A 27,026-nucleotide genomic window follows, 5' to 3' on the forward strand; every position below is an offset into this window, starting at 1 on the left:
CCCGAGATAAGAGAGGTGCGCTGAGCCCTGCCTAGGCAAGGTGGCTTTAGTACCAGAGTAAAGGTTGCTTGTTCAGTCTGGCCAAAATTGCTGTTGGGGGTGGTTTTCTGCCTGGTTGATTCAGTCTGGGTGCGTCTGGCTCCAGTTTGGGAATTATCTAAGAGCCCTGGCTCCTGATGGGGGGGATAGCAGAGGCTTGGGAGGCTCCGAATGAAGCTGTGCTGGCTGGCAGGGGGCAAAGGCGCTGTGTAAGCATTGAGCTCTCCTGCTGTGTCTTGCAAAGAAGAGCGAGATAATAAGCCTCCTGCAGCAGCTTCTTAGCTTGGCTTTTAATTTTAAGAAGATCTTCGTAAGAAGAGGAGAAATGTGCATTACTCTGTTTGGTATAGACTGGCAAAGTGAAACAGAACAGATCCGCTTCCTCCTAACCTTTAAACTGCAAGCAAACCTTGGATGTTATCAACAAGACCGGTCCTTGAAAAAAATGAGCACGTAGGTAGGGACCTAACACGGTAACACCGTGTATGCTCTTAGATGAAGGGCGATGCCTTGAAGATTCTCACGAACTGGGCAGGGTAAGCCTCGTGGATCATGAGCACTTCAGATGTGAAGTGATGAGTCTTTGTGAGGCTGCAGGGAATATCCAAGCAAAACTCTCCAGGCTGTGAGAAGCACTTAGCTTATCAGGACCCTTCCTCCAGCAACAGAAAGCCCCGAGTGTGGGTTTAAAAGAAGAGGGGAGCTGGTCTCACAGGTCTGTGCCGTCCTGGTGAGCCTGGCTTCTGCCTGCGAGGGACCAGCTCTGGCCCTCAGCTGAGCTGGTTCGGTTTGTTGATCCAGTAGGAAACTGCTGTTTTTTTTTCCCTGGGTTAGTTTGTTGTTCCAGTTGGCTGAATCAGTGCAAGGGATGTAGCAGGAGTAAGAGGCTGGGAGATATTGTCAATTCAGGCTTTTTCTTAATTGTATTTTAATTGGACCCCACAGGTACCTAGCTGCCCAGTGACAACAGGGAGCAGGAATCTGTCAGGCACAGCAAGGAAAAACAAGTATGGGAAGCTTGATGATGGGAAGCCTATGAGTGGGAAGGTCTCCGTGGCACATCTCCTCCTCGCTGCTGTGCACCTCCATGAGGTGCCACCACCCGAAAGCGAGCCTGAGGGGACCTATGGTGGCCGGGCTCCCACCGCCTCGGGGGGCACTGCCTGTGGACGGCCCCGGGCCGGCGCTGCGCAAACCGCCTTCTGCGGCCTGTGAGGCCTTTCCTCCGGCCAGGCAGGGCCGTTTCAAGCGGCGGGGGCTCACGGTCGCTACCCAGAGGAGCCCGGGGAACCACAGCTCCCGCTTCCAGCTAGCACTCGACCGCCATTCCGAGCCGCTCTGAGGAGCCGGGGCGGACAGCGCATGCGCGGGGAGGAGGGGGCCGGCTCCTCGCGCCCCTCGCCCCCTCCCCTCGCGCATGCGCAGTAGCCGGGCGGGGGAGGCGGTGCGGCGGCCGAGCATGCGCGATGGCGCCCGACGTAGCCTTTATATAGGGGCGGGGGGGCGGCGGTGCCGCCGCATTGCAGACGGGAGCGGGGATGATGGCGCGGCAGCTCCTCTGTCTCCTCGGGCTCCTGGCGGCCGGTAAGCGGCCCCGCCGGCCCGGCCTCCCGCTAGCCGCCTCCGTCACGCTTATACCCCCGGCGGTCGGCGTTCCCTCCCCACCGAGGGCCTGTCTGGGCGGGAAAGGGCTGAGGGCGGCTGGTGTCGTGAGGAGACGGGGGAGGGGGGAAGGCCGGGCCTAAAGCTGTTTCTCTTCTCTCAGCAGGACCTGCCGGGCCCGGCTGCCTTAAGCGCAGGGAGAGGAGGCAGCGATAAGGGTGGCGGGCGGGGGGAAGCCTCCTGCCGGGGCCCCGCCACCTTGGCCGGTGGCGCAGCCCGGTGTGGGGCCTAACGGTCCCGGGCGGTACCACCGGGCCTGGGGCGGGCGAGCGGGGATTTCAAGGGCGCCTTGGGGGTGGCTGTGGTGGAAAAGCTATATTTGGGGGGGGGGAATCACCCAAGATAAATGCAGGGAGAAGTGTCTGTGAGAAACCAGCATTTCCCGCTGCGGGTAGGAAAGTGACTCCCTGACGGCAGGGTGGTAGCACCGGGTCAGTTTGTATCCATATCTGACATTAATTGGGTCACTGTATCACCTCGTCGAGCCAAATAAGAGCAATTGGTAGAAACTGTTTTTCTGCCAGCGGCTCTATTTATCTTTGGCACTTCAGGGATAGATGGGTGTTAATCCTCTTTCAGACGGCAAGAGGTAGCCTTTTCTGTCGGGTGCTTTTAGCAGCCTCATTTCATTAGGGTCTCTTGCTTCACGTGGAAAATTCCACTAATTTTGCTGCTCGCTGCCTTGTTAGGTGAAAGTGGTGGGCAAATAACTGATATTCTGCCTTTAGCATTAGGACTAGAGGTTAGAAAAGGCAATGCTTGTATTTTGTGCTTTGCAGAAGCTAGACAGAGCTACAGAAATGATTCATAGACTGACTGAAGGAGTAATATACCTTCAGGTTGTGGTATGGAATGGCTAGGACCCTCAAAATTGAAGGTCTAATACAGTGATGCACATGATTTTTCAGAGAATTTTCCTTTAAATAAGGCAATTTTAAACCTAGAGCTTATTTGCTTATGAATTTAACCTACAACATTTCACAAGTCAACTTAACAGCTAGTCAGGCTTTTTTTTTTTAAAAGCCATAGGAAGAACCAACTGGCAGACTACAGTAAACTATGCCTAGGAGATCTCACATGATTGTACGATACTCTTGTATTTAAATGCAGGTTTTTTAATATACTGGTATGTAGATAAGTTAATGGAGAATATCAGACTTTTCAGGCTGGAAACAAGAAAGTAAATGTCAGCTTTCACTCTGCTTATTTATCTGCTTTGATCGTATGGTGCTTGTGTCCGCTCTGCACTGAATTAACTGCCATCAGTTATCATTTCTATTGGGACTGTTTCTGAATCACTAAAATCATTGTAGTTTCTTGTGCTTTAAAAGTGAAAAGGATTTTGCCTTGTAATATCCACTGGGTTTCTCATTAGTTTATTTAGGGAAATTGTAATGAGAAACCAGTTCAGCAATGAGAGTTAGCCTGGCCTACCTGTTAAAGGCATGCGTATACAACTGAGCATAGCCAAAGACTTGTTAGGCCTGTTTTTCTTTAGGAAGACACTGTTTTAACACAAATAAACACCTGTCTTTTTTTTCACCAGAGTCCTGTTATGACTACTAATAGACTCACCTATGATAGTATCGTGCAGACTTTTCTGGTGATTTTTCTGTGACAACCTGAAACACCGTTTTCGTCTACTAAGCTAGCTAATTAGCTGTATCAAAATCTAGCCACCCTTGGCGTATCCTAATGGAGTTACTTGGCTGGCTTACAGCATGGCTGGTAGGCCACGAGGGTTTTTGGTTGACCTAGTTACAGTGCTTCTGTGCATCTTCCAGTTAAGGGAGACAGGAAGGTATTAAAGTCGGGTGTACAGAGCTCAGGATCTCCAGACTACTGATATGCACTTTGATTAGTGCTTTTCTTTGAGACCAGGAAAGAAGGAAGGCTGGGTGCGTACTTGAAACAGAATTCAGTTTCTCTTGATCTGAAGGTATTATTTTTTTCCTTTTTATTTTTATTTTTTACCTCCTGGTAAAATAAAAGTTAACTGGGAGTGGGAAGTAAAAAGTTTGAGGATATGATTATTTCACCCCCCCTCTAATCTTTCTTCCAAGATTTCAAACTAATATATGATTCCTCTAGCAAACACTAGTCAGAATATCTAGGGATGGGAAAATTGAAGGCTGAGTTAGTCCGACTTGGATTTTCTGGAGGATGTGGAAAAAGCAGATAATTGAACTGGGACTATGTTCTGCAGTTTGCAGGCTTGTTCGGTTTGGGGATGTGGTTTCTAACAAAAAAGCTAGACTGGTGCAGCCCACTGCTGTAGATTAAACTAGGCAACAGTGGAAAGTGTCTCATATCTAAAAAATATGGCCCTGTTTTCTTATAGGAATGACAGGGAGTGCTGTGGGTATGAGGCACCTTACGACTGTCACATAACGAAGCGGTGCTTTGACAGTGCACCAGTCATGCGGTTTGTGTAAACCTGCCCTTGCACAATCTCCTCCTTGTTTGCAGAAGAGGTATAAATAGAAAGAGTTGTTCTTGGTTGTGTCTGGAGGAGCTGTGCAAGCCATTCTGCCTGGTCACGGTCGCGCCCGGTGAAATGCGTGATCGCATCTGCAGAGCCTCTGAAGTCTTATGCGGTCTTTTTACAATCTCAGTTTATGCTATTCAGCATACCGCAGGGAAGCAGTTCTGGGAATCTCTGAAAACCGAGATAATGTAGAGGGCGGAACAAGAGAGTGGGAGCTCGTCAGCAGAACTGAAGGTGTCTCCATCAGGTGATGGTGATGTCAGTTGGGACTCTTCCTGAGGTTGGACTGTGCTGTTTCAGGGCGGGTTTTCTGGTGTGGCATGCAGGAATTTTTTACTTTGTATCTGTGGGAGAAGCAGGGCCAGTTACTGCTGGCTGCCAGTGGATTTTTGTTTCAATGTCTCATGTGGATCTGATTCTTCAAAGCAGGTTTGGGGCAACGCCTTAGAAGCACATGACAAAAAAAGGGGTTGTGTTTATTTTTCTTTAAGCATTTACTTGCAGTCCATTTTCACTTTCATTTTTTTTCTTTATGTAGCAATTTGCTGCTATTAAGATATCAGAGTTCCTATTGCACATTGAAAGGGATACTTCTGTGGTCTTTGTGTGTGTGTGTGTATATTTTGAGTCAATGCTTGTCCGTGTATTTGGTCATGGAGCAATGTTTAATTTCAGATATCAGTATTTTTCGTCCTCTCGGAGTGAGGAGTCTCACGTTTACACTGTTTACCCTGACTAGTTGTTTAAACTTTGTTCTCTACTTGTATAAAAGTCTGCATATAGAGAGCTTTTCTTGCACATACTGAGTAAATGAATCTTGCAATGAAATTTCAAGGCTTGTTTTTTTTCCAAACACAAGTTTAAAATCCTTGGACTACGTTCACATTGGGATGCAAGCTATTAGTATGCAGAGAGTATGGGTTAACTCTTTCTTATTTCCTGCTGTCAACTGCTTCATAACTGTACTCCTGGATAGGTTATTCTTTCACCTTATGTACCACAGTTTGCTTTTTTCAGCCTTCCCTTTAGCTAACTGCTGTCCTCCCCGAAGCTGCTCTTTAAAATGTTCCTTTTTCATCCCTCTGGCATACTTTCTCCGTTCAGCTGCGGGGGTCTGATGTCTTCCCTTTTCCTAAGGGAGCTTCCTGTTGAGTTGTCTTCCATGTCTGGCATTGATTCTGCATTAAAGCACTTCTCTGGCAGCAGCGTGAAAAACAGCGTTGCTCCCGAGACTCTTCTGTTTCTTCCTGGTGCTGTCTCGAACTGCCCTTCTGTTCTCTGAAGTTTTTTACATGCCTCTGAACTTCACCTGTGCTTTGCAGGGGCTGCGGTGTAATCTGTGGCCAGGCATTTTGTCTTCTGTTACAGACATGGCTCTCTGCATAACTAGGGCTTTTCTGTTCTTTCTGTTGTGTGAATATATTTGCCTGGTGAAAGGGGAATGTTCAGCACACAATTTCTGTGGAGACTCGCATGAAATTCCCATCTTCCCCACCCCCCCCCCCCCCCAAAAAAAAAAACCAAACAAAAAACCCCCAAAAAACCCAAACCAAACAACCACCAAACAAAAATAGAAGGGATGGAGATGGACAAAAAGTATGTTTAAAACATTTAGGCATATTTCTACAGGGATCTGCTGCAGGGAAAAATGCTTCTCATAACTTCTTGGGAATATCTTAACATACTGCATGGGACCACTTACTCCTGATGTCTGCCAGATGCCCTTGAACATCCAAATATCTCTTCTAGATTCTGTCGTAGAAAAGTCTCAGGCAGAAGTCGAGGCTTGCTTGGCAACCTGGTAGCAGCCTCTGGTCCATGTGGAAATTATTCTCTTGCAACCTTCATAGTAACTGGAAAAATTTATTGGGACAGCAGAGCTGATTTTACTGTCTCAGCTCATCCTGTTCTCTGCTGTCTTTAACGTTGTTGCGATTGCTTATACATACACAAACTGCTTCTCTTACCATGCTTGGCTTCTTGTGAGGGAAGCAAGGGAGCGCATAAGGTGAGAACAACACTTTACAGCAGAGGTAGTGTACCAAAATGAGAATGCCTTCCCCGCTTTGAGGAAGAGCTCAGTCATAGTGTTAAGTCAAAACTCCTTTCTTGTGAATTGCGCTAGTTTCGAGCTTGATATTTGATCAGTAGATATCACACAGGAAGACACTGATTTTTAACCAACATCTGGAATACTGATAACAGCTAGCCACATTTCACTCATTTCTTCCACGGATTGCCTGTAATCTCTCAAATACTGTGGTCATTTTACTGCCTCATTAATCCAGAGGCATAGTAGACCTTTGGCATGAGTTACTAGTGTGTGACGTGGTTACAACAACTTTTGAAATGTTACTTAAACTCACTAACTGACCAGAGAGGCTGTGGAGTACTGAGCTCTTCAGATAACTTCAGGTTGAGGTCACTCCTTGACTTATTGACACTTTGTAAAATTTGATGAAGAGAAGTTGATCCCTCTTGACTTCTTTAACTTAAACACACTTTGTTTTTGCAGTTCTCAAAAGAAATGGGGAAAAATCAGTAACTAACTGAGCACAGAATGGCAGACACTGATGCGTTCGCTTGGTCTATGGGCCATTTCTGGGAGATTAGGAATGTGTTTTTGCCAAGTGGGACAGCCTGGGAAAGAGCATCCTTCCTGATGAATATGTTAATATAGTCGGAACAAATTTGACTGTCACAAAAGCGTAAGAATTGACAGCATCCCAAGTTATCTTCCACGTTTGACTTCAACCCATTAAAGTGAACAGCAGCTCTTTCCTTTTCCTGTCAACTGCAGGTTAATTTGTCTGTAAAAATGCTGCTCACATCAAGGTTTTCCTAGCAGTTTGGTTTGGAGGAGGCTTGAGTCTTCAAGCTGAATTTCTTTGTGTTCTGGACAATAGTTTTCTGGCTTATCCTCTGGCTCTTTAAGGAATCTGGTCTGGCCCATATAGAATCCCTGTTCACAGAAGCTTATATAAGGTGTTAACTTTTAAGCGTGATCACAAAATCTCATTCGTAGATTCAGTACAGCTTTGGAGGGGATTGCTTAGGATTTTTTTCTGAGAATCTGGGGAAGAAATTCAAGCTGGAAGAAAAGTAACACGAATGCTTGAGGGAAGGGAAGGTTATTCTCAGAAAAGGTAATTACCTAACAATTTTCTAGTAGCTGTCCTTGCAGAATGGTAATCCAGCAATTAAAAGCTTCCTTCCAGCTTCCTGTTTCCTGAAGAGGAGTGAAGAACTGAACTGTGCTTTCACATGTGTGGCTATGTAAGCTTTTCAAGTAGAAAAGGTGGTATTGTCTGAGAGGGCTGTCACCTCTACTTTACTAACTTCTGATTGTATGTTAGCGTTTCCATTCCAGATGCCTAGTGTCGAGGAAGGAAATCATAGTTGGCATTTGCTGTTTTGAAAAATTGTCTGGGATTAATACACAGTTGCTGAAGTAAATAGGATAGTACCACTGTGGGAGCGAGTTGCAGGTTTCCCTTTATCTTTGCAGCCTTTAAACTGGGTTTTGTGTGAATTCCTGGCAGAGCCCCATGTGATATGCAGTAGCCGTTGCTTGTTAGGACTGCATTACTGGTATTCTGGCAGTGTTAGGTTGCTGACCTGGGCCTCAAAGCGAAGCATTTCTCCTTCCTTTTCTGTTGTTACCCTTCAGCTCTTGGAGTATTTTGATTATGTTGTTGGGCTTCAGGCTGTGTTTCTGAGGCAACGCTTGTTCTGGGAGACAGCTTCTCTTGTCTGTCAGATATAAGCATCAGAGAAATCAGAGTGGGTATGAATCTCTCTCGGTGGGTTTTTTTTTCCCGATTTTTTTGGTTTGTTTTTGTACTGAGAAGATGCAAGTGTATGCAAAGATCCTAGGGTGCCTGTGGGTTGTCAGCTTGGCTAGAAGCCTGAAAGCTGAAGTCTTTCACATCTGAAAGACGTACCTTTTATAAATGGATTGCATTTCTACCTCCCTTTCTCCTTCGTCCTGTTTTCCTTCACAGCTTAAGTTAGGAAAAGCTTGGTGGAGCAAAATTGAAGAAACGATGTCTCTGAAGCGGTTCAAGAAGGGAGGAACCGGTGAAGAGGATGAGTAAAGAAACACCCTGACCTTCGCAGATAAACTTGTTTGGTGCTCTAAAAATAGTGGCTTGCAAGAACTTTGGGGAAGGGGGGCAGGTTTGGGTGGGCATGACGTGTGACTGTTAAGAGCTAATCTACAGAGAAAGGAGAAATCTGTTTAAAAATGGATGACCTTAGATAAAGAACAATATATAAAAAAAAAGGGATGCCAGAGATAACTAAGAAGGTAATCCCATTGGGTTTATCCAGCGAGCATTAAGAGTTGTGTGAGGTAACTGACTGTGCTTTGTTTTCTCTTAGCTTGCTGCTGTGCTGGGGATGTGAAATACCACATTAAGGTGTCGCTGTTCTTGCAGCAGAGGCTATTTTGAAGGAACAGGGAGGATGACTGTTAAGACTCAGAACTGTTCATTCTGTTGTGAAACAGCACAAAGTCTTAACACACTTCACTGGCATGTTTGCTTTTTATGTAATGCAAGTTAATATATAAAGAAAAATCCTGTTTCATAATTAAATAGGAGAACAAGCTAAAGGAAGGAGTAGTGGGAAGAGTAAAGGATTTCAGGTTATTCTTTTCTGAATCTGCAAGATCTGAATTAATGCAGAGGTTTTTTTAGTTTTGTTTCTGTTTTTGCCAGGACATTCAGAAAGGTGGGGGTGGATGCTGTTGCAATGAAGATGCATCCTTTCATATTAGACCTTGGTTTATGTAATAAAGAAATTTCAACATAATATAAACTAATACAAGATTAACAATATTTAAAGTCACGGTGGAAGATAGAAGAAAGGAAGCCATGCTTAGTGTGTGTTGTCTTTGTTCTGCAGCTGCTTTCTAAAATGTGCCAGTGATGTGTGGCCGTAACAAACAAATTTGCCTAGTCACTCTTTGACCAGAAAGATCTGTACTGAAAGCATCAAATGTAGAGTTGTCTTCTCAGACAGAAAGAACTTTGCCAGTGTCCCTTGTAACTGAAAGGACACTGCTGTTCCTCTGTTTTCTGTAGATAAGTGTTCATCCTCATGGCATAGCTGATTTGGGTTTCCTGTACCTATTACGTTTTTTGATGGAAAAGTTATGAAGACATATTGGCATTTCATCTTGCTCTGATGTTGTGCAGGAGTAAGAACTTAATACCAGTGGGAAGGTGTTTGGAGTGCTTACTTGCATCCTAAAGCTAGTTTTCAGTGTTCACTGGCTTGCGAACCATTTGATGCTTCTCATTCTTCAATGCCCCTGCTGGTCTCAAGCTCTTCTGAGATTGTCTTTGGCCCGCTATGGAGGATTGCAGATAACAGTGTCCTTATTCTCAAATCCGAAGTGACTGTGTGTGCAGTGGCAGTGTTTTGAGTAGAATCTGAACCAAATATGGCTGCGTACGCCGCCTCTGAGAAATGACTCTTTTCTCCTTCCAAACTGGTGAGATGTGATGCAGGGAAGCAGTGCAATCAGAGGCATCAATTAGTTAATGTACTGTCAAAAATCAATCTTAAGACACATTTTTTTTTCCTTCCGAACAGAATTATCTGCAACCTGCGCTCTGCTTACATCAAAAGGTCTCAGACTACTGCCTTGCCCTTCGGTTTTCTTCTGCCTTGGTGTCGTAACCTGACAAAACTCTGCTGCCCTGCCGATACCCATTGCTATGTTCTGGCAAGGCAGAGCATCAGTGACTGACTCTGTGTGAGCATCTGTTTGATACAGAAGCCATGCAGCAGGGAATTTGTTAAAGACATACAGCCATAAAAGCTGATAAGTAAGCATAAATCTGAGGCATAGTATTTCTTTTGTCTTGGACTTAAAATGACCAGGTCAGAGGCTACGAGGAAGAATGAACAAAGGTAGCTGTTAGACATTCTGCCAAAACTGGGTATGGATCTGAAAAGTCATACAGTCACAGGATTTTAAAAAAAAGCCAAACAAAACCTGAAAGTTCATTAAGAGCCAGATCAAACCAGTGCAAGTCATGGCATGAATTCCTCAGTTTGGGTTTCAAACAGCTTCTTAGATCAAGGGTTTGAGAAACTGCTTGGAATATCTATTGTTGTAGTTGTTTAGTTTTGTAGTTTTACAGTATATTTCAAACAGGGGAGGGAGAGTAATTTTCTTTTGATTTACAGAACTAAAGGCATAGGTTAAAAGCTATACTTGTAAATAGTTGGAGGCCCTTAATTCCGCTGTTTAAAGTCAAGGTCTTGCCTGACTTTAGCCAGACTTTGACTCTGCCTTGCAGAGCCTTCCTACCATTGTTCAATACCAGTATCTGGAAGGGAAGAGTAAACTCTTTCCTTCAACCAAGTGTGTACTTGGTTATTGTCATCTTGCCAGAGCTGACAGCTATTTGGCTGACCAGTCTGACTTCGAAACTTAACTATTCCTGGTGCTTCCAGATCAATAATGCTGTAATTTAGAATAGCTTCTCTGTAAATATTTTGCTAACCGTATGTTGTTAGAAGGTTTGAAGTCTTATTCCTACGGTCTTATAAGCAATCCTAGTGTATATAATAATAATCCTATTCTTCTCCTTGCTGAAGAATAATATGCAACCTAGGCTTTTTGCTGGGAGAGAGTGTGGCAAACTTCATGCTCTTGTGTAGAAGATTTAAGTATGCAAAGCACATTTTTGTTAAAATAAATGGGTCATTCCTCTGTGAAATCCAGTGTAAAAAGGCTTTATAAATCAACAACTGAGAAGGCTGCAGGATGCCACCTAGAAAGCAGTGTTTATCTGGCTCTGTTTGATGTGTAGTGGCTACGTAGCTAGTAGATGCACTGGTAATTTAGCCGTTAAGTTGATCCTCTAATTGCTTAGAACAGAGACGTGAGAAATGGAAAAATGATTGTTCATCTGTTATAACCTTACTAGAAGCTTCGTAGGAATCAAACAGCTTAATTCTTGCTTCTTGGTTGACAATGTAATTTTACAGCGTTTTGTGATGTGTAAACAGCATTGATGTGAAGATAATGGCCCCTAAACAACACCTATACAGCTAATAGGTTTGAATGGGCTTTTTTAAAAAAAACTTGTGACAGCAGTGCCTTGTAGGCTTAGACCATGGCAAATTTCCTTGCAGCCTGTCTGCTGTAGGAGTTTGAGTTGTTTCTTCATACGATGATTGCTGAAGAAACTGAGCCTACCAACAGACAGGATGGTTTTAGAAAACTGGGCTAAGTTGGATTTCCAGTCCAGACAGCACAATAAAAACAAATAAATCCAAAACTGCTTGGAAAGTCAGCTAGAAGTTGCGGTTGATTAACTTGTCCTAGCACTTACTAATAGTGCAGATCTTTTACGCTTCTTTAGGAAGGCCGTGCAGAAATGGTATTCTGTTTTTTACTTCAAAACCTTATAGGCTGCAAGACAACTCCACCTGGGGTGGGCGGTAATGTCTAGACAAGGACTTAAACTCTTTTTTAAAATATTTTTCCCCCCACAAATTTTTCTGTAGACAGTTGAGGAACTGACCAAGAGGAAACAAAGTCTGAATAGTTGTAATGGGTTTAAAAACTATTTGACAAAATGTGTCTGGTGGTGTCGTCCATCCCTCTTTTGCTTTGACTTTCTTGAAACTTTCTGTTTATGATCAGTGTTTCGGTCCGCACCTGGCCCTTAAGTCCTCCATGTAATGTGCGCATTGTTGTGGCTTCTAATCCAACTAGTTTCCTAGCGCTCTCAGTTGCTGTATGAGACAAGGGCGGTTCATCTGGGAGAAGGAATGCAGACAGCAATTACAAGCTAGATGTGGCTGCTGGTTCAGAGTTGAAGTGACTGCAAGGACAGTAGGACAGGAGAACAGATGGGGTTGTATCTTTGGGAATCAGCTGTCTGAAGTGCAGATTTCTGCAATAAGCAGTTTCTCTTTTTTGAGTCATCTGGTAGTTCTTGTGTACTAAGCAAAGTGGGGGGTTTGATGGTTTTTTTTGATGTGTTTGGGTTTTTTTTAAGGTGGATGATGGGGCAATGGACTGCTGAGGTTCTCAGGGACTTTAGTAGGGAAGTTCAACTGTTTTGATTTTTTTCTGGACTTCTTTGTGTAATCTGTATTTGGGACTCATTCTTATGTTTCAGGAAGAAATCGCTGGATTTAAATGTGCTTAAAAATCTTAGTAAACCTAAGTAGCCTAATGGAAAGGTTGTAGTTATACCATACAGCATTAACCTACTTGCTTTGGAGTGGAAATCATTCAAACATGCAAATGTGAAAGAAGGATTCTTTTTTTGGCAGCTGTGGCAAGCCCTGTTTTGTGGCAGAAGGACTGCGTGAAGGGTCCGGAGGTATGGTGTCAGAGTCTTCGGACAGCATCGCAGTGCGGAGCGGTGAAACACTGCCAGCAGAATGTCTGGAACAAGCCTACTGTAGTAAGTATCAACTACTGAGACTTCTTCCCACCTGTAGTTGAGGTAGCTGGTTTACATATGCTGATGAAGATTTTTCAAGTCTCCGGTTGGAGTTAAGTACTACATCTGACTGTCTCTTGTTTATTATACCTTAATTTGGGTGCTTGATAAAGGTTGCTTTCCAGTTCTCTGCATTGCACAACTTGTCTGCTGACTTCTCATGTGACCTTTTGCACAATCACCGAGCAATGTGTGGAATGGAGCTAGTGGATTTCAGACTTGTTCCTCTTTATTAAAACAACTCTTAATTCATAGAGGCTTTTCTTATTCTTAACTTGAGCAATGCCAACCTGATAGGCTTATTACAAACAAAGCTGCGTGCTTCTTTAGGTCTTTCTCATAAGTTGATGTTCCACAAAAGATGCAGCATATGCTGAACTATGAAACCTATGACAGTAAACAACGGTACGTTTAGTGTCACTTTTCAAGTTGCATTTGTACTAAATGTGAGTGCTGCTTTACTAGGCGTAGCTGTAGTTTGTCGTGTTTTCTCACAATTTTCTAGAGGGGGGAAAAAAGGCATTTTACTTACAGATACATTCAGGCCAGCTTGACTGTATCTGTGCCAAGATATGTTTCAGTTTGTGGAAAAGTAGGGAAAGGGAGGAATGTCAGAATGGGAGAGCACAACCAAAATGAGTGAAGGTGCCTGAAAAGTTTTTAGATTTCTGTTAAGAGTGAACTTTTTGAAGAGTAAGGTAAAAGAGGTTCAGAAGAAGGCTTCTCAGGGCAATATACTTTATACTTCAAGGGAGGTGGAACTAGGTGAAAAGAGCAAGTGGTAGCGTGCCTGTTTCTTCACACTGTGTTGATTTACTGAAGAAACTGGAGCTGAACATGCTTGGAATAGCCTCACTCTTTAAATAAAACCACCTCTTCCCACCCCAGATTCAGCCAGTATTTCTTCCTTAACTTTAATTCCAAACGTGATGCTCGTTCTTCACGTTGTTATTGGGACGCTGCATTTACAGGTACTTAATTCTGTCTCTAACTCCCTACTTCTTTCTCCAGAACAGTATCCCCTGTGACTTGTGTAAGGAACTTGTGACAGTGGCTGGCAAGGTTTTGAAGGATAATGGCACCGAGGTAAGCAGAGCTCCCCTTCTCCTTGCCCGAAGGCACTATTTGATTTCATTGTCTTAACAAGATCACAAGGTGAGGGTGTGGAAGAGTAGTCTGCCTGATGCTTTCCCAACATAAGCAGTAGATGTTGAAAGGGGCCAGAGTACAGGGAAAGGCTTTTAAGCAGCCTCTTCTGGTTTAGAGATTGGCAAATTCTAGAGCCTCGTGCTCTAACACATCCCTGATCAACTCTTGATGCTTAATAAAATTGTTCCTGTGCCAGTGGGCCATCAGTCTTAAAAGGTGGGATACTGCAGTCTCTAGAAGTGAATGATTACACCAAGTGGACTTTATTTTGGTTGTGGGCACTTCTTCCCTTTTGTTTTGTGAAACTGAGAGTACTTTGTATAAACAAATCACTGTCCCATTAGTCCATAATTTCACTTCCGCATCTTAAATGTAAATGTTCTGCACTTGTAAGACTGTGTTGTGCAGGCCTTGCAAGTAGTATTTCGTGTTTTTACTTTCGCAGGGTCTCATCAAAGGTGCAGGACTGGGGAAAATAAACCTGTAGTGTAAAACTTCATTCTAGTTTTACTTGCCAACTGCCTGGACCTACCTGAGTCCAAGGGGCTTTTTTTTAGGCTCGGTGTCCTGCATTTTGGGAATGGAAAGAGCATCTATCTATCCATCTATATATATAAAAATAATTTTGATAGTCTATAGCCCACTTCATCTTTTATAGGATGAGATCCGCTCTTACTTGGAAAAGACATGCGAGTTTCTTCCTGACCAAGGCCTGGTCTCTGAGTGCAAAGAAATTGTGGATTCCTACCTACCAGTTATCATGGATATGATCAAAGAAGAACTAGTAAGTAGATAACAATTTGCAAGGGTTGGAATTAAAAATCATGCTCCTGTTGATGCCTGAATTTCTCTTCTATCTAAGATTATGCATATGATCCTTTCATCCTGTATGGATCAGTGTTGTTGCAATTAATAGTGTAAATTTGAAGACTGCTTCCTTGCTGTGAAACATTTTCCCTTCTTACCGTGTTTCAGCCGAATGATTCTCTACTCTAAACTTTGTATAAAAGTGCCATCAGTCTAGAGCTTTATGCGTGTATCTTGTCTCCCCTAGGATAAACCTGAAGTTGTATGTAGTGCCCTCGCACTGTGCCAGTCCCTTCAGAAGCACCTTGCAGCAGTGAAACTTCAGAAACAACTCCAGACCAATAAGATACCGGAGCTGGACTTCTCTGAGCTGGCATCCCCATTCATGGCTAACGTGCCTCTTCTCCTTTACCCTCAGGACAAACCCAAGCAGAAGTCTAAGGTAAGGGTGCAGTGCTGTTCCAGCGCACAAAAGTGCGTGTGTGTTGCTCCAGAGCTTCGGTGCTCCTTTGCGTAAGAACTTATGGATGATTCTTGGTAAAGGATTGTTGTACTGGGCACGGGTTAAGCTGATGTGCTTCACCTGGGTGACTGCGTCCTATTGAATTTTGTGCTGCCGCATACAGATAACTACCTTTTTCCATAACCTGTGGGTTTAAAGCGAAGTAAGGTGATAGCTGCAGCCCCTGTGAACCATATGTATAATCTTGGATTAACAACTGCAGTCTACAAAGACAAGTCTTGTGCCGGGCTGTTCCCATCCAGGACTGTAGTAGTCAAGCAGGTCTTACTGGAAACAATTTCTTCTGAGAGCAAGTTTGGCACTAGCGTTCAAAGGAAGGAGAATTCTCCCACATTCTGAGTAATCTGCTACCTGTGCCCTTCAGGGGAAGCTTTCGTCTCTGAATCCAGAGGTGACAGACTGGATCAGGAAAGAACAAATAGGAGGACAAAGGGGAGTAGATGAGGCAATGAACTCGTGAGTAGAGGCCTGAGTCTTGATAGCCAATCTAGATATGGGAGTTAAACAGTTGGGTGGGCGGAGAACAAGCTGCTGTGGGTGGAGTGGGTAAGATCTATGCCATATTTAGAAACCTTCCCACTGTGGTCTGTCACAAAACCAACAGATTTTGGAGACTGGGTATCTTAACAGTTATCTCTGGTTTCAGAGCCAAGTAGGTACCTAATCTCCATCTAGTGGCTGGTGCATATACCAGCAGTAGCTTGTCTATTTGTATTAGTTCAGGCTTTTGAGTATTCTATAGGATATTTGTTAAGGTTTGTATCTAGTTTAAAATAGCTTTTAAAACTTGGTAGTAATGGAAGTTTCTAAAACGTGTTATGTGAAGATACATCAGCTTAGGTTTCTTTTCGCTCTCTGCCCAGGGAAGTGGGGATGTATGCCAAGACTGCATTCAGCTGGTTACTGATGTGCAGGAAGCTGTGAGGACAAACTCATCTTTTGTAAAGTCTTTGGTTGCTCATGCCAAGGAGGAGTGTGACCGTTTGGGACCTGGAATGTCTGACATAGTAAGCTGTCTCTTTTGTTTAAAAATATGTTCCTGTATGCAAACATAAAATAGATTGTTCAGTTCCTTAATCCCCTCAATGTAATCTGTAGTTAATAAAACAAAGGGGAGTGTAACACGTAGGATATGTTACACAGTATAGCAATAGCAACTCAACACTAAAATCATAAACTTTCTGGTCAAGAAAGTTTGGTGGGGTGGTCTATATGGGACTGGGGAGGAGGAAAAAGACTCAAGATTGCTGCTGGCCCTTAAAGGCCTTTTCCATAAAAATGATCTGGCAGGGTAATGTGGCCCTATCAATGAGGGGGAATGCTTTTGCCCCAAGAGGAAGAGGACTCATCAGATAAGCAGCTATGTGTGCAGTGATTGTGTAACCTGAAATGCCATCTCACATTGGGGACAAGCTCTGAAAGACAACAGAATAGTTATTAAGTAGAGCAGGTAAATTAATACCTTGAGATGTATTGGAAAATTCTGGATTAACTCTACAGCTTAAGTGGTTTGATATTTACAAGACTTTATTTTCCCACTTCTTGCAGTGCAAGAACTATATCTCTGAATATTCTGACTTGGCTATCCAAATGATGATGCACATGGTAAGATCAGTAGAATATGATATTTGCTCTCAGTTAATTTTTCTGCTTTGTGTAGCTAACTTATTTGGAAACAGGAAACACTTGCTGCAGTAAAAGTCTGGGGAGAGCCCTTGCTCCGTGAGTCTTGGTGTTAACGCTTGGAACTTGACATTTAATTCGATAGCAACCTCAGGCTCAGAATGCTTTCTTTAGCACTTTCCTTTTTCTTTCACAACCACTTCAGCAGTGCAAAAGGCACTCTAACCCTTTGAAACACAGAATGTGCATTATGTACGTTCTTTTAGACTCTTATCTCAGTCCTGTATTTACACCACTTCCCCCCCTCCCCACCAAATACTGTGTTAAGCATATTAGAGTTGGTCTTTGTCACAGTATTGCAAAATTAATTCAAGTGTTAGAGATAATGTGTCTATTTGAAGCAAGACTAAACATCCTTCTTCTGGAATTGCTATCTCGAGACTCCTGCTCTCTGGGCTCTTGGTAGGAGTCACGGAAAGTGAGCGGTACCGCGCCAGCTCGGGTCTTCTGCAGCAACGCACAACATATTTTATCTCTGACCACCTCCATAGCACCTCTTTATCCAGAGATCTCAAAGCCTTTTTTTTAAAAAAAAAAAAAAAAAAAAAAAAAAGGTAAGCCTTTGCAGTGCCTAGATGCCACAAGTAACAGAACAAATTATAGGTGGATTTATGAATAGTGTATGTGGCTGACTTGAACCTGAATTTGGCAACACAGTGGCCTCCCTTTGTTTCGAGTTGCTAGAGGCTACTTAGAAGCTCATACTGATTCTTAAGTATTTGGCATGGGGGAAGCAAATCTTTGTTCCAACAGCAGTTAGCTTCTCATTTTAAGCATTCCAATGTAGTGTGCTGTTAATAGCTGAATTTGGAATATGACCACACCTTGCATCCGGCTAAGTGTTGTTCAGACTCTTTGGAGGTAGTCTTGCCCAGGATGCTTTAATACCTCCAAATGAATAATGCTGGTTAGCGCTGTGCAATTAAATGTGAGTTGCTGTAGCAATGCTAAGGATCTTTGGGATGGGGACTATGTCATATTCCATCATCTTCATGGAAAGAGTATATGCAGTTCCAAGTGCTTGATGTTTTTTTTTTCCCTCTCTTAACTGTTATCTTTAATTTCTTCCTTCTTCCTCTGTCTCCAATCTCCCCTGTCAACAGAAGGATCAGGTAGGTGAGCAACGTGCCTGTGGTGACAGCCTGCTTGTAGTTCACTTCTTGCTCTATTAGCTGTGTACATGGTGTGGTTGTACTCAGTGTTGACAGATACAAGGGATATTTATGTGATTAAACCAGAGAAAGACTACAGACTTCATCCAATGGATCAGTCCTGCTTCCAGCTCCAGATTACCAGTTTGTGCTACTAAGATTTCAGCTTGATTATGCTTTGGCCGGTGGAGCAGAAAATATGCTCACTTTCACACGAGAAGGATTAGGTGTAGAAAAAGCATGCCGGTAGCTCCTGTCAGCTTCTGGTTTAAAGTCCGGGCTCAGAAGGGCTTGAGTGAAGCTGTCCCCGAGTCTTTTCTTCGTTAACCTTTAAATCCAGGACAATGGTATAGATGTTTGGAGTATATGAACTGAAAAGATGATGCGGGAGGCCTTTAGGCTCCTGCTTCCTAAAGCTGTTTGGGCTTTTAATTTAACCAGTACTGGGAGACCTTGTGTCTGTCATCTCTCTGTGAGAGAACATGTGTGTATGTGGGTGTTGCCGTAACATTAATATCTGGAAATGCTTCTTACAATGCATGAACCAAAGGGCTTGACTTAAAGGTACTGCCTGGAGTAGTCTGAAGCGGCACTGTATTGTTGAGATACTGCTTTTGCCTATGCATGAGGTTGTGGCATGATGTATTAACTGTTGTAAAGCCTCCGCTGTGAGAAGCTTGATGCCCTGGTGATGGGGAGGGGGTATGATCTTCTAATTACCCATAGGACCAAAGGTAACTTTTTTAGCTTAAGTAGACTTTAGGTGGGAAAGTTCAGGTTTTGTGTATTACTCTGTACAGCCTTTCTCACTGTGTGTGGGTATAATGTGGCCTCCTTAGAGCAGTGTGCCTCACGTCCAGCACTTATTTTTGCATTTAGTAATGTATGTTTCTGAAAACTCGGAAAGCCTTTTTAAAGGCATTGTTTCTGTTTGCTGTTTTCCCTCTTACTGTGGGGAAAAAACCCCTTGAAATACAGTTACTGCAGATACTTGTAAAAAAGGGTTAGGCTTAGCTTTTAACATGGTTAACTTTTGTTTCTTATAGGCTGTGTTCAGTAACGTGGGAATCTGTTTCTGTTTGCAAAATGTGATGTTACTGGATGCTTTAAAGAAGGTAGTTTGTGGATGAGAAAAGGAGTCCTTTCTTCTAGGCATTTCTTTCAGCTTTTGGGTAAACTCTGAAGTCAGGATAACTAGCCTCTTCTGTGATTACATAAAGCTTCTGTGGGAGCAGCTTTGTGGATGCAGGTCTAATGTGATGCCGGTGGCCTGTTTTGGTGTTGGTAGCTCTTAAGTCAACTCCTTTGAAGGGCTCGCATAGCTCACGGTAAATGGGTTTTTAAATGGATGTGGTCTAACATCTTCCTCTTTTAAAGGAACTTCTAAATTTCATCTGGTAGTTGTCCTGCCTATAACCATATCAAATGCTTTGGCAATACTTGGAGTAGAAGTAGTCGTGAAACTTTTAGTTGTGTTGGAGCCTTTTAAGACTTTGCTCTCTGTGCCTGCTCACAGGCTCCATAGAAAGGGCAGAGTCTTCTAGACTTTTAAAAATTGCTTATACATCTCTTTCCAGCAACCAAAGGACATTTGTGCCATGGTTGGGTTCTGTCCTTCCGTGAAATCTGTTCCCCTTCAGACTTTGGTGCCAGCTCAAGTGGTTCATGAAGTGAAAATGGAAACGGTGGAGGTAAGATGGACTTTTTGTACTCAACAGCTTTGCCTTCCCTTTTGCTTTAGTGTAATGAACTAGGTGATATGGAAAAACAAGAGCTTTTATGCATAGAATAATCCAAGTCTCCCTGCATGTAAATTCCTGGCCTCTTCTTGTTTCTGATGTTTGTCTGTGAAGTAGGAGAGCTGACCAATTTGTGAGTAATAGCAGAGCCTATGCTAACCTAAGCATATATATATAATATATATGTAGTATAAGGTAATACTTCAGAATTGAAATGGGAATTCTTGTTCCGACAGTAGAATATAGCAGCCGTTCTAAATGACACCTCAAATGTTAAAAGACAGATTGCTGAATTGGAGTTTTACTCTACATTTGGAGTTACGCTTTGATCCCTTTTAAAAATGTGACAGCACTCTGCATATGCAGATGAGTGATCAGAGTCGGAATGCTGAAGCTCTGAGTTTGGAGAAGCACCTTGGCTTCCCATGGCCTTTGGGTAAGACATGGGCAGAGGTTTTTTTGAAAAGGAAAGCAACTTTTGAGGACAATTAACTTCTGATTAATAGGCTCCAAACAATTTCCTTCAATTTCTAGATTTCTTTTGTCAACAGGAGGATGCTCTCAATTTTAGTAAATTAGTAATTTCATCCTCAATTAGTGTATTTTAAAAAAAACCACTTCATATTTCCCCTGACTCAGTCACTGGGGGGCTGCTTATTTCTCCATGTCTACTAGATTCAACTTCCCTTGGGACTGTAGTCTTCATTAGTCATGCAAAATGACTGTTGATTCAAAAAGGCTTTTATACTGAGACCTTTGAGGTTGGTTTTGGGTTCTGCGTGACTTTCTGAATTCAGCTCAAACTGGCCAGCTAGGTAAATGAATTGGTGTGCTGCACTTGAATGGAAATGCCGTTAGACTGATCTTTTACGTATTGTCCCTGTCAAATGTGGTCAAGTGCTCATTTATTGTTTTGTATGTTTCTTCTGTGTACTCAGAAAACCTCAGTTCAAGAGAAAACTTTTTCCGTGTGTGAAATATGTGAGACTATGGTGAAAGAAGTGACTAGCCTCTTGGAGAGCAACAAGACAGAGGTGTGTAAGTGGTGGAAGTGGTACCTCTTCCTAGGCTTTGGCTAAAGTGGGGCTGTATTGGAAGGGGAAGGAAAGTTCCATTTTATTGTCTGTTTTCATGAGAGCAAGATTTCCATCCTGGGTGGGATGGAATAAGAAAACATGTACTTATGAATAGAGTCAGATTTCTGTTCCTTATTTGCCACGCATCCTTCATTGCACTTCAGGAGGAGATTGTACATGAAATGGAGGTCATCTGCTACCTGTTCCCAGCAAGTGTCAAAGACCAGTGTAAGGACTTCATAGATGTCTACGGCCAAGCTTTGATCGACATGCTCTTGGAGGCAACGAATCCGGAAGCTGTGTGTGTTATGCTGAAATGCTGTGCAGCCAACAAGCCTCCGCAGCAGCCAGGTTGGTAATGAGGAGTCGGTGGTTGCAAAATGAGCTAGTTCTTACCTACGATTGTATTTCTTTTGAGGACACGTGCTTTGGTACTTTGCTAATGCTGCCTTCTTTCTTCTATTTGGGGTAACTACCTAAGCACTGACGTTTGAGTTTTTTTACCTTCTCAGTTTTAGTGAAACCTGCAGGTGGCTTCTGTGATATCTGCAAGATGGTGGTAGCTTATGCAGACAAAGAACTAGAGAAGAATGCCACGACAGCTGAAATCGAAGCTTTACTGGAAAAAGTCTGTCACTTCCTGCCGGAGTCTGTCAGTGATCAGGTAAAGCGCTTGTGCAGGGGGCAGGCTAAACAGCAAATGGTCTTGTTGATGGCTGGGAACTGTCCTTGTTGATTTGTTGGGCTTACATAGGTTCTACAGTGACAATTATGCTTACCTCAGTTTTCTGAGTGTTTCACCTGATATTCTGTCTACATGCTAATTTTAGGTCCGTCTCTCAAGTGTCTCTACTTCTGCAATAAATGTCCAGGTACTCATAATAGAGGTCTCTGTGTTTGGCCGACTGACTTGGTCTCTGGCTGGAGACAAACTGTCCACAGGTGCAGCTGGGACTGACCTTTGTTCAGCAACCTGATCCTTCTTAGGTTTTTCCTTTTAGTTAGCACCAAAGCGTAGCAGCTTCTCATGAGGAGTAGAGCAAAAAAGGGAGCAGACTTGATCTGAGGCAAATGATCACACAGGCCTTGCCTTCCACTCAAAACAAGGCGGATAGAGATGAACAGAAGGACAAAACATCTTGCGGAGTCCTTGAAAAAAACCTAGAGAGCAGCATCACTTGGTGGTTTTTATAAGAGTGGTCAGTCTTCCTCTGCTAGAGGCTGGAAGGAGTTTGGGGTGCAGGGGGATTAGGTTTTTGGACTCCCCATCCCTGGGGGTTGGCAGCCCTTTGAATAGATGGAGATTTTGAAGGGCCTGAATTGACTGGCTGGACTGTACTAATTTGCAGTCAGTAAAGGTTTGCCTGGAAATCCTCTGAGAACAGTGGGTGGGAACAGCTGAAGGGTTTTTTTTCCTCAACACTGATCCTGTTCAGGGGATTAACAAAGTAATTGGAAGTAGGCTGGCAGAATTTCAGTGAGACAGCAAAAAGCAACACCTGTTAGGCCACTGCTATCAAGATTTACCTGAAATCTTATTAAGTGGCTGCTGAGTGTCAGCAAGTGGCAACCGCTTATAAGTTTACTAGGCATACAATATGCCCTGGCTTAGAGCAGCTAGGAAACAGCTATTCCTGCTAACTGCTGTGCGGCTGTTTAATAGCTGTGGTTCGCTTATTAATCGATGCCGTTAGTCTCTGCTGAGAACGCTAACATCTTTCTGAGTTTTGGAGGCGGCCTCTCCACTAGAGGGCTGACTGTTGTCGATGGGAAGCGTTCCTGCTGCTGCCTGGTCTGAAGCGAATAGTAACTACTTGGGCTAAAAGTGCTTAAGAGTTGTTACTAGGTCCCTGCCGTCCTGTTCAGGATGTTTGTCTCCAGCCTGTTCAGTGTGCTTTCTTTCCTCTTGAGACAGCAGCGATCTCCACGATTAGAGACTAAGCTTTGCAAATCAAAGCTTGTCCTGCTTGGTTCTTTTCCCAAAGTCTGTCCGGTCTGTTCTTTTCCTTTTTACCCCTTACTCATCATAACCCGTCTGCAGACAGCTGCAGGCAGGTATGAGCTAGCAAAAAGTGATGTAGTTGCGTGATTAGTGCAGTGCTAAGTCCTTTTTGATCCGCAGAGCTCAAGCGTCTGGTTTATTAGTGCGGAGTATATTATTTGGGGAGTTTGGAGTAGTGTACAGGCCTGCCTGCTGAAGACCATGTCTTCCTCTTCTTTTGAAGGCTTTAACAGGAGAATCTCTCAACCTGTGTTTTGTTACAGTGTGTTCAGTTTGTGGAACAGTATGAACCCATTGTTGTGCAACTCTTGGCAGAGGTGATGGATCCCACTTTTGTTTGCACTGTGAGTATTGCATTTAATTCTGTTGAGTATGGGCTCTGATACAGTCCTGCCTGCTCTTCTGTATGCCTTTCAGTGTCTAGCATGCAGAAACTCTGCTGGAATAAAAATCAGCACACTGAATGCTTGGAGCTAAATGCGATTGTGCAAGGCCTTGGGCTTACTGAATGGACAGCTGTCTGACTGCCAGCCTTGTGCAAGGAAGGATAGAAGACAAGAGCTGCCAGTGGTTATCCACTGTTGAGGTTCAGTAACAAGGTGTAGTGCGCCCTGAATGCAATGAAAGGAAGTTAAATGACCTTTCTTGAGAAAAGTCTCTTTCTACAAGCTCTGTTTCTCAAAACTTAATATGAAGAAGCAGTTTTGGTAACTTAATTCTCCCTCGTGTCAGATTACTGCTTCACATCTGCGTGTTCAGCTGCGAGTGTGACTGCAGTTGTCAGCTGAGCATGGTACTGTGGGAGCTCCTGAAGCTGCCTTGGTGCTCCTTCCACACTCGGTCAGGTGGAAGCTCAGGCGTAAGGCTGGAATTGAGACCTCTTGGGGCAAATAGAAAGATGCTGACTCTGCTGCTGTTCTTTTCACAGAAACTCGGAGTCTGTGGATCAGCTAAACAGCCTCTCCTGGGGGATGATGCTTGTGTCTGGGGTCCAGGTTACTGGTGTAAGAACATGGAGACTGCTGCTCAGTGCAACGTATGTAAAGCAGGATTCTGCCTCAAGTTTTCTGTTGGTCTTCAATAGCTCCTTATAAACTACTTTTCTGGCTTCTGTACCACGCTTTCAAGTGGATGAATTCCAGTTTCAGGAAGCAAAACGGTTCTAGATAGAGGTGGTTAGGTTTGATTAGAGGGTCTTCCATAGCCCGTGGCTTCCTAAAAGCAGATTGTTTCCTCTCCCCTTCATTCTATCCTATCCCCCACCTGTCTGTTAGCATTTCAAAATCTATAGCAAGGTACAATGTGAGCTCTATATTTAGTCTGTGCTCCCACAGCCAACAGACCATGTCACGACCTCTCACAAGCTCTAAAAATTGGCTTCCAGTATTGCTGTGGGCTGATGCTTTCTTTGCCAGGCCTCAATGGCTAAGGGTCATCAGCATTCTTTCCTGAAGCTTCTGGGTGTGGACAAGGATATTATTTATTCTAGTCCTCTTTGGAATCACTTATTCTAAGAAAAACAGATTTGCTCCCAAGATCTTGGCTCAGAAGAAGGCATTGACTTGTATGTGTAGATGCATGCTTGTTTGCAAACAGCCTTTTTTCCCACTAATGTATGGTATTTCTTTCCCTTTAGGCTGTTGATCACTGCAAACGTCATGTGTGGAACTAGAAGAAGAATTTTCAGTTCTGAAAGCTTGCCATGGCTCTTAAAAATGTGGGCCGAGGTTGGCAGAGAGCTGTATCTCAAATGTCCCTCCTCTCTGCCTCGTTAACAATTTGACCTTCAAGTTCCTTTATTGTAACTCTTCTGTAGCAGTGCTGCTGTTGAAGGATCAGATCCTCATTGTTGACTTAACAAAGATATATCTGATTGTACAGTTTAACTCATTATGCTCCTAAAAATAGTCAGTGTGTTGTAGATTTTTAATTGGTAGACTGAAGTGTTTTCTAGGTGCTGGGAAGAATGGCAGAGAAGGTGAAATGAGACAAGGCTTATTATCTTTTAATTTAAAAAAAAGAACAAGATAGCGACTAAACTTTCAAATGTCTTTCTGTAGTCAGCATTGGGAAGATTACATGCTTTGCATTTTTAACATCTGCCTGGAATATTAATTTTCTGTGTAACCGTAGGGGAACTCTAAGGGATAATGTCGAATGTGGGAATCCCTTTGGCTGGAATTTTCAAAGCTCTGCTGATGCAGAGGAGGGGACGTTGTGTACCCAGCTAACTTTCAAAGTAACTGGTACCTAAAAAGATGCATTTGAGTGACCACGCTTTTGCATTTGAGTGACCACACTTACGGCTCATGGTGTTTATCCCTCCCTCGACCTTTGATCGTGTCCTTTTTATTTCCTTGGACTACTTGGTCTAAGCATGGGTGTTCTACTGTCGAGCCCTGTATGGTGGGATTTCGGTCTTTTGACGCATGCTGACGTACTTAAGGAATGGCTCCTTTTTTTTTTTTTTTTTTTCTCTTGTACTAGTTGCTCAATTCTGCTTAGTCTTGCAGCTTCCTACATGCAGCCAGCCGGGTGCCCAGGAGGTGGAGCGAGCTGGGTCAGTAGAAGATGGAGGGGGGAAGAAGTCAGCAGGGGCCGTGCATATATCAAAGTGAGTTCAGCACAGAGGGCAGAATGCATAGAAAAATGGTTTTTATTGTAAACTGCCAGTTTGTTCCTTATTCTGTTTTTTTTTTCCTCCCATAGCATATTTCAGTCATCTAAAACTTGAGGCACTCACTATGAGGCTCACAGGCAGTTTGCATTGCTGCTGCCCATTCTTACTGACACCCTTCCGAGTAGTTTGAAGTATAAATTTTCTGTTGGGAAATGAGTCCGAGTAGCAAGCGGAGACGGCAGATGGTAGGAGAAGTGTAGTAGGTACACCTGACAACCTGCCTTTCACGCTGCTGCAGCATCCCACTGAAATAGCCTGAACTTTTGAACAAAAAGCCTTTCAAGGCAGGCTGCTACCCTGGAAACAAGTCAGGCCCTTGAGGTGTAGGGGCCTGGAGGATGAGAATCATGCTTATGTTGATTGAGGTGGACTTTGCATCCCCTACCAGCATTTAGTGTGTTAATTCTGATCAAGTTAACCCCCAAAACAGAGCCACCAAAGTAGCTCTGAGGAGACCTTTGGGAAGGAGGAGCTGGGCAGAGGTGGAGCTTTGAAAATTCCAGTCCTGTTCAGAAAGGTGCCCGCAACTGCTACTGTTCCTGTGGCGTCTTGGGTGAGGCGGGAGCGCTGGTACCAATGCTTTAGCACCAAGAAGAGTAATTTTCATGCAGTTTAATGAAAAAACCATTTGACTGCAGCTTTCTTGTTACTGCGTGTACGTACTAAATGTCTGGGCGGTGTTGGCAGAGAGCAGTGCTGGTTTGTCTTTCCTGTTTGCGTTTGTACAGAATGCTGAAGGACTCGTGGCTTTGAGGAAAAAAAAAAAATTCCCCTAAAGATGTAAAATACCCGCAGCTTTCTGTCTTGGCAGGCTTGTGCAGTGGTTCCAGCAGTGTATCCCAGTTGGGGTAGATATGCCAGATAGGAAATGGGCTCTCTTCAGCGTTGCTGCCCTGGAGGTACGGGTTGTGTTACACTGCGGCATGGAGTATTGTATTTGATCTTTTAAACTGGATGGCGTTCTCCTAACGTGAATTTTTCTGGGGGGAGGTGGGGGTGGATGGATACTTGCTCTTACAGGTTGGCAAGGTTTTAACTTTCTTGCGTTTTTAGTAGTGAAGGATTCGTGCTAGTGACCCATCGCGCGAGGTGAACCGGGGGAAATCCTGTGCTAGCGCTGGGAGTCTCTTTAGTTTTCTCCCTTCCTGTGGACCGTGGCACCTGACCCGCTTGAGTTATGCTGGGGGACACGTGCAGTTGCTTTCTAAAGAACATTGTCTTGAATTTTTTTTTTGCACAAAAGCTTCCTTAATGAACAATAAAAACCTCTGTAAACAGATAAGCTTGTGTTTCATTCCCTTGGGGTGTGCTAGTCGACCTTGTTAGCTTCCCCTTTTCCTGCAGCGCCAGGAGAAGGCATATCCCGAAATGTCACCTGGAATCTGGGGCCGAATGGCAGGATTCAGGTTCCCGTTGAGTCGTTGTCACGCAGGATACCTTGTCCTGTCAGGCCTTTGCCATATTGAGCGCAGCCGTGGGTTGAAGAGGCTTGCCAGGGATTGCCACCGCTTCCCTGGATGAACGCAACGCCTGATGTGAGGCAACAG

At 43.8% G+C, this 27,026-nt stretch overlaps 1 protein-coding gene across 4 annotated transcripts; it reads left to right on the plus strand.

Moving 5' to 3' along the window:
• The first annotated feature begins 1,493 nt into the window (after window positions 1-1,493).
• On the plus strand, window positions 1,494-26,758 carry PSAP (prosaposin). Of its 4 annotated transcripts, none has more exons than XM_054832462.1 (14): window positions 1,494-1,623; window positions 12,497-12,630; window positions 13,681-13,755; window positions 14,477-14,602; window positions 14,873-15,067; window positions 16,012-16,155; window positions 16,697-16,762; window positions 19,560-19,673; window positions 20,660-20,755; window positions 20,962-21,148; window positions 21,310-21,461; window positions 23,063-23,143; window positions 23,728-23,835; window positions 24,436-26,758. In XM_054832462.1, the coding sequence occupies exons 1-14, from the start codon at window positions 1,578-1,580 to the stop codon at window positions 24,469-24,471; spliced, it is 1,560 nt and encodes a 519-aa protein (XP_054688437.1). In that variant the 5' UTR covers window positions 1,494-1,577; the 3' UTR covers window positions 24,472-26,758. The 4 variants fall into 4 exon arrangements, with proteins under 4 accessions (XP_054688437.1, XP_054688439.1, XP_054688435.1 ...); XM_054832464.1 differs by having other exon boundaries at window positions 16,697-16,753; XM_054832460.1 differs by having other exon boundaries at window positions 23,728-26,758.
• Window positions 26,759-27,026: the final 268 nt, after the last annotated feature.

The sequence above is a fragment of the Grus americana genome, chromosome 7 (assembly GCF_028858705.1).
Source record: "Grus americana isolate bGruAme1 chromosome 7, bGruAme1.mat, whole genome shotgun sequence".
NCBI classification, from domain to species: domain Eukaryota; kingdom Metazoa; phylum Chordata; class Aves; order Gruiformes; family Gruidae; genus Grus; species Grus americana.

Bases quoted from the DNA above. Each gene is read 5' to 3' on its own strand.
- PSAP (XM_054832460.1), top strand. From the start codon at position 1,578: ATGATGGCGCGGCAGCTCCTCTGTCTCCTCGGGCTCCTGGCGGCCG. The intron at 12,631-13,680 runs GTAAGTATCAAC...TTCTTTCTCCAG, and splicing joins TCTGGAACAAGCCTACTGTA to AACAGTATCCCCTGTGACTT. The intron at 16,156-16,696 runs GTAAGCTGTCTC...CACTTCTTGCAG, and splicing joins GACCTGGAATGTCTGACATA to TGCAAGAACTATATCTCTGA.